Source organism: Bidens hawaiensis, unplaced genomic scaffold (assembly GCF_021521415.1).
Source record: "Bidens hawaiensis isolate Kalapana, Puna unplaced genomic scaffold, B.hawaiensis_p1.1 tig00001920_1, whole genome shotgun sequence".
NCBI classification, from domain to species: domain Eukaryota; kingdom Viridiplantae; phylum Streptophyta; class Magnoliopsida; order Asterales; family Asteraceae; genus Bidens; species Bidens hawaiensis.
Window position 1 is genome coordinate 3,750,673 of NW_027491107.1, and position 7,051 is coordinate 3,757,723.

The 7,051-nt window shown below is 34.6% G+C and overlaps 1 protein-coding gene across 1 annotated transcript; it reads right to left on the reverse strand.

Moving 5' to 3' along the window:
- Positions 1 to 669: 669 nt before the first annotated feature.
- Positions 670 to 2,125, reverse strand: LOC143599184 (protein FAR1-RELATED SEQUENCE 5-like). The gene is made up of 4 exons (XM_077077194.1): positions 2,105 to 2,125; positions 1,673 to 2,018; positions 1,449 to 1,573; positions 670 to 1,308 (listed from the first exon to the last, which is right to left on the reverse strand). Exons 1-4 carry the CDS (start codon positions 2,123 to 2,125, stop codon positions 670 to 672), a joined length of 1,131 nt encoding a protein of 376 aa, XP_076933309.1.
- Between the last annotated feature and the right edge of the window lie 4,926 nt (positions 2,126 to 7,051).

A 7,051-nucleotide genomic window follows, 5' to 3' on the forward strand; every position in this document is an offset into this window, starting at 1 on the left:
GTATGGAAACAGAGTGGTGATGTTAGGGAGGGGATTGTCAAAATCATAGTAAAAAATCCATTCGTCATCTTGATGTTGACCGCAACGACTTGAATTTCTTATGCAACTTGGCTCAACTTTGGCCCTCTCAACCTTCGGGGTTTTGTACTTAAATTCTTCAACTTTAGGTTCAAAAAAATTTGAGTAAATTTTGGAAGAAGGTAGGTTCTCTCTTTTGACCGCAGGTTTAAAATACATTCTGGAAGACGACTCTATTTTAATCTTAGAAAGAGGAACTAATCTACGTCGAGATGTAGACATGATAAAAGTTGGAAAAATGGATGTTGTAGAAAACAAGAGTTCTAGTATCTCCATCTCCTTTATATAATGAAAAGATGAAGGAGGTTAGATGAAGATGTGATGGGGTTAATAAATATGATGGTAAATGTAAGTTCAAAGGTCAAATGGTTGTTTAGTCCCAAACGGTAGAGAAATAAATTTAGTAACAAAAAAGTAAGTTGAGAAAAACAAACAAAATAAAATAAAATAACCATTAAAGAAACTTGCAATGTTATATATGATAATACATAGTAATTAAGAAACAACATGCTAAAAATTTAGAACAAAATAACAATCAAATCCTAACATGCCTTCCTATGAAATTTAATTATTTATCCCACCATGAACTACCTAAACATTGTCACTGGCTTCTAGCTCTGCCAAAGACTTTTTCTTGTTGTTCTTGGGATTTAAAGGGCAATTATGAGAATCATGATGAACATACTCACCACAACTACGACATAGCCTTGCGACTTTACCTGCCTTCTCGACAATTTTCTCCGACTCACCAGACACTCGACGAACCTTGCCACATCCTTTTGTCCGAACATCATCTGGATTCTTAATAAAAACATCACCTTCGTTAACCTTGCCAACAATTTCTTCAAAAACATATTCGGTGTCATCTACGACATCCGCATTTTTAAAACTTTTTTCAAAGAACACAGATTTGAATTCTTTTATCTTCATAGCAAAAGAGTTGAGACCTTCAGATTCAACCCTCAACATGTCAACACACTGACTTACCATCTCCAAAACCTCAAAACGTAAAACAATTTGAGGGTTCGAATCCACACTAAAACGGTTTGAAAGTAAGAAAACACTTCTAGGTAGAACATCCTGTTTCCACCTATCACTTACATACTTAAGGGGGATCTTGTCAACTATTTTAATTCTATAAACACAAAACACATGGCGGCACAAAAAACCAATACGAGTGAATCCCATACAAGAACAAGAGGCAGAGTTGTCAGCAAGATCAAAATTAACCTGTAGGAAAAAAATTATATGAATGATTATAACATATGTTAAAGTAGACTTCACTTATAACATATGTTATCAGGTTAACATGTAACATATGCTAACAACAAAAATTATGTTAAAGTGACCAAACTTGATCCTTAACGTACCATAAAAACGTTGGTTATGTCCTTTCTTTTGTCTAAGTGTGTCACGGAATATAAAACATGAGCATCAACGGTTTCAGTATTTGTTACATAACAACAATACTTCCCTTTCATTATCTCCTTTCTAACTTCATTAAAGATGGTTTGAGTGTACAACTCAAATGCATATTTCTCTATTTCTTAACCAGTACTACTTTTAAATAAAGCAGATGAAGTCTTGTACTCACAATTTCTTTGAGAATAACGTTGACTGTCTAGTCTAAACTCCATACACAACATAAATTGGACAAGAGTGTTAGCGCTAGTTGAGTTGACTTTAAACGTTGCATTAGAGCTTTCACAACGAGATGTAGTCTTCATCAAACAACAAAAAGGGATCTCTCGAAAATAAGCAGGAACCCAACGGTCACGGATCTCAAACATATTATTCAACCACTCGTTGTCTTGTAAACCAAACTTCTCAATAAGATAATGCCATGTGGACTCAAATGTGTCAGGGGTGATAAACATATTCCAAACCAAAAGATGTAGTCTCGAACGCACGTTAGTATTCTCAATAACATCACCAAATACCTAATGTAACAAGAAGCAAAAACATATCAAAAAGACAAAACACAGATATCAACAAAAAAATCAACGCTCAAATTTAAGATAATAACCTTGGCCGGCAATTTCTTCATTATGTGCCACATGCAAAGCCTATGACGTGACTAGCTTGGGTTGTTGACCATGACAATTAGGAAAGGATTGAAGCAACCATTTGTAAGAGTCGATAGTCTCACTACTTATCAAGGCGACTCCAAAAGTAACACATTTTTTGTGGTGATCTATACCAGTAAATGGAACAAATATCATTTTGTCCCTGGAAAAGTTAAATTTTTATACACTTAAAACATATGTTTTAAAGATAAAGATACATAATATAAGTGACTAAATAAAACGTGAAATCAAATGACTAACCTATTAGTCTAATAGGTGGCATCAAAAGCCAAAACGTGACCAAAAGTTTATAATTCAACTTGGATATCTCATCAGCCCAAAAGATAGATCTTAACTTGTCATTTTCAACAGTAAAATCAAAAAAGAATTCGGGGCAACACTCATAATGATCTTTCAACCGGTCAATAACTAACTGTGGATCCCTATCACCTATGAAAATCCTCATTCCATTATAAAAGTTCTTGAAATCAATAGGTGTACCTCTAACGTTATGATGACCACCCTTTATTGAGATAAGTAAACGATGAGAACAGTAGGACCAATTCTATTTAGACTCATCTGGTGAATAAATTTTTTGGTTGAGAATGAAAGCTTTCTAAATATCTTAGTCAAGTAACGGTTAAAAGTTTCAACAAGACAATGATTGTGATCTTCTACAAACTTAGAAAAAATAAATTTACATGTTTCACGAAAAAATAAACACCTACATGAGCCTTGCAATCAGTTACGGTAAATGTCTTTTGCCTGACATACATTGACGGTTCAGACATGGAATCAAAGGAACGTTTGTGCTTTGAGGGGTACCATACTTATTACACCTCAGACACTTGTGTGTAACGACACCTTTCCATTTCTTAGTCTGTCCTTTGCGGACCGAAAAACCAGATTCTTCAGCGTACTTATAATACATAGTAACAACATCTTCCCATGATTTAAAAAAGTGCCTTCAATAGGTTTTAAATAGTTATCAACCTTTGGACGCCAAAAATTTGAACCATTAGGAGAATAATAAACATAATAATCATCCTCTTCTTGAAGAATTGTTGGTTCTATAGAAACAGAAGATACCACATCTGTTTGGCCTAAGGATGTTGGGTTGCTAAAGACATTCTCTAAAAAAATCATTTAAATATAGTAGAAAAATAATGCTTCAAAAATAAAGCATTTTAAGTTATAAAAGCATTAAAACAAATGGCACCCTTAAAAAAACCATTTATAAAAAAACGGATTATAGTAATAAAAAGTAGACTTATAAGATTAATATGAGTTAATGAATTCTACCTTGACTGGTGGGACTAATTAAGTGGTTCAGGAAAGTATTTGGAGTAGACTTTTCAAAGGTATGCTAAAAACTTGTCTGCTTGGAGTAGTTAATGTGATATCGTCACTGTAGCCGGCTGAAAAATCCATCACAATAAAGGATAAGTGGGTGAAGGAAGGTGGATAGCATTAATGGTGAGTCGGTGAGTCTTCAAATTATGTTGACAAAAGAAGAAGTAAATATAATATAGGGGGGGGTATGAAATGACATTCTAGTGAACTATGAAAAGACAACAAAGGACAAGCAAATATAAAAAGAGATCTTCCAAAAACAATAAAATATATTATAATACATGAGGTACAAAGAGGACTTCACTCAAAGTTGTACAAATAACTAAGAGGTGTCATCTACCAAACTCACATCAACATCCCATTCACATTTCAAGTAATACATTTTACTCTACCACAAACAAAAATATATATATACAAAAATGTATCCCATCCCAAGTACACCTCCAGAGGATGTTATTGAAAACAAAAGGTGTTTTGCACTAAATCCTGCAAACAATGTGGTTGACCCAGCTAACCAGCCAGTAGAAACTGAAAATGTCCAAGTCGAACCAAATGGTGGGATTAACAATCTACCACAAGCACGGGAACCCACATGAAGACGACCACCCTCCACCTCCACCTCCACCTCCACCTCCACCTCCACCTCCACCTCCTGCTCCTACTCTTCGACCCACACAACAAGTACCTGATTGGACAGAAGGGTACGAAACAGACCCCGGGGCGGAATACGAACCACCAATCCACTCTCCCCCACCTACAAAACAGAACAGATGGTTACGAATCTGAACCCGAGCCCTTTTACTATGTTAGTGATTCTGATGAGTCATGGGACTACTACAATTGGGAAGTTGTTTAATTATGTTGTAAGCTTAGTGTAGGTTGAATGTTTAATTATGTAGAAGAAGGAAGGAAGAAATAATAGCTTAATGTTTAATTAAGAAAATAAATATGGTTGTTAAGTCCAATGGTCAAACGTGGTTAAGTACATATGCTACTATAACATATGTTACACATATAATGAACATATGTTAACTTTCAACAACAACATACGTTAACATACAATGAACATATGCTACTGTAAAAAACATATGTTAACAAACAATGAATATACAATTTCAAGTCCATTTCTTTCAACAACAAACACACAGATGCAACCGTAATGAACGTATGACAAACATAAAGGGGAATACAGTAACATAAAAATAAAAACAACAAAACATCTAGATTACATTACTAAAAAAAGAGTTCAATATTACAACTACAAATACCAAATAGAAAATTAAAGTAAAAGAAACAACATAAGAAAGTAAAAAAATTAGGGTGATACATCAGGACTATAATCACCCAATTGGTTATAACGAACTGGACATAGTCGAGCCCATTGCCACAACAAGCATTCCTCACCCATCAAACTTGGATATGGGTGGTCACCGTCACACAACACGCAAAAACCAAAATCTTTACCAACATGAGGAATATCATTTTCTATTGTTAAGTCTTCAGTGCCCAAAGGAGAAACAGTTTTAACCTCATATGTAAGGGGAGGGCTGAGATGAGACACATGAGAAGCAGCCGAATAAGGGGACAACTGAGATGTATGACTAACAGGTTGAACAACTGGAACAACATAAATAGAAAAAGAAAGATCAAGTCTAGAATTAACAGGTTCAACAACTGGAACAACATCAGCAGACACGGAAAGATCAACGCTTTGAGATTGACTATCACAATGAATGAATGGTGTTACTTGATGTTGTTTTTTTGACGGAGAAAACCCGGAAAAATCTAAAACTCGCGTAACTTTGGAAGACATAATTGAATAAATGTAAACCTGGGAAGAGAGAAGGAGAGAAGGAGAGAAGATCGGAAGATTGAAGTTAAGGAGAGAAGATTCAGAAGATTTGAACAAATAAAGTGATGATTTGACATGATGGAAATTATATTATAAGAAAAGCCGGCAATAGGGATTGAAGAATGTGAAAAGACTAAACTACCCTTCGGGTTAAACAACTATTAAATATATAAGGTGAACACGTGGCAACACCACAACCACATACTTGAGTTTCCAGGGTTTTCTCAACTGGAGAGGGTTTCTGGCATATACTTTCCCTAACTATCTATATAATTGCATACCATAAAATCTTAGGTGTCACTCTCAGGTTGTCCCCCCCATTCTCTAGAGCCACCAGATTGCTTGATTTATAAATTGAGGTTTCTCATGCGTTTGACCCAAATTCGCGGTTATGGGTTTCACCAAACCCGGATAGTCTTTAAATGGGTTATAACATCTCATTTAATTGTAAAACTATTTTATAAACAAATAATGATTTTCACCTATCATGGGTCTCAGCAAACCCGGATAACCCTTAAAACGGGTTTAACATCTCATTTATTTGTGAAATAACCCCTTATCAAAGAATAACTTTCACGGGTTATGTGTCTTACCAAACTCTAATAGCCCTCAAATGTGTCATAAGATCTTATTTATTGATAACACTTTCATTATCAAATCCTAATTTAATTTATTTGCTTTACATGTTCTTCGTTACCGGTCTATCATCTCCATCGTCGGTTAACTTCCAATACTACCCATCATCGTCAACTAAATCAACGCATCTTTTTCATTAGACAAATATTTGTGTTCATGTTTGTACATTTAAAAAAAATCAACATGCTCGTGTTCGTTTATGTTTGTTCGTTAAAAATCTAAAAAACCTAAACATCTCAATTGATAAAACCCAAACGTTAAAAAATATAATAACAAACTAATATATATGTATTAAATTAAAACAAAACTATATTAAAAAATAAAATAATAATCATAAATTAGCAAAACGATTAAAAACAGAAGTTTAAATAAACTCACGTAACACAGGAGGATCAAACTAGTATATATATATATATATATATATATATATATATAAGGGTTCAAATAAAAAGAAGTAGTTTCCTAGGAATGGTAAGAACCAATAGTATTTTGACATTTGGCATTAAAACCTATGGTGAAAGAATAATTCTAGGAAACTATGTCGGTTATAATGATGAAAGAGTAATTCTAGGAAACATGACGGTTTTTGATAATTTTAAATCTTAACCATTGATTGATATGATCCAATGGCTATGATTTATTCTTAGTCTTCCTAGGAAACTACTTGTTTTTATGTTAACCCTCCCCTATATATATATATACATATATATATATACATATATATATATATATATATATATAATTGCCTACATTTGGAGGCCTCACGACGCTCCCCTAGCGTGCCATCAGATTGCTCCATTCGTAAATTCTGGCTTCTCATTAATTCACCCTGGTTTTGACCCGTTTACCTTATAAAATTCGCCGGTCTCGTGGGTCACCAAACCCAGATCCTTACCCACCCCACACCACACATACCCACACCCACACCCACCTCACATTCGTTCTTCATCTTCAATATCACCAATCCCCATTGCCATCTCTCCGACGATCAACTCCGGCCATCTACCGCCACGTTAGATTAATATCCACTTCACTCATGGCCCCATCACTCTCCAGCCCCAATTCC

Coding starts and splice junctions, on each gene's coding strand:
- LOC143599184 (XM_077077194.1), bottom strand. CDS start 2,125: ATGAAGAAATTGCCGGCCAAG. Junction 2,019..2,104: donor TGAAGAAATTGCCGGCCAAG/GTTATTATCTTA, acceptor TTGTTACATTAG/GTATTTGGTGATGTTATTGA. Junction 1,309..1,448: donor ACATAACCAACGTTTTTATG/GTACGTTAAGGA, acceptor TTTTTCCTACAG/GTTAATTTTGATCTTGCTGA.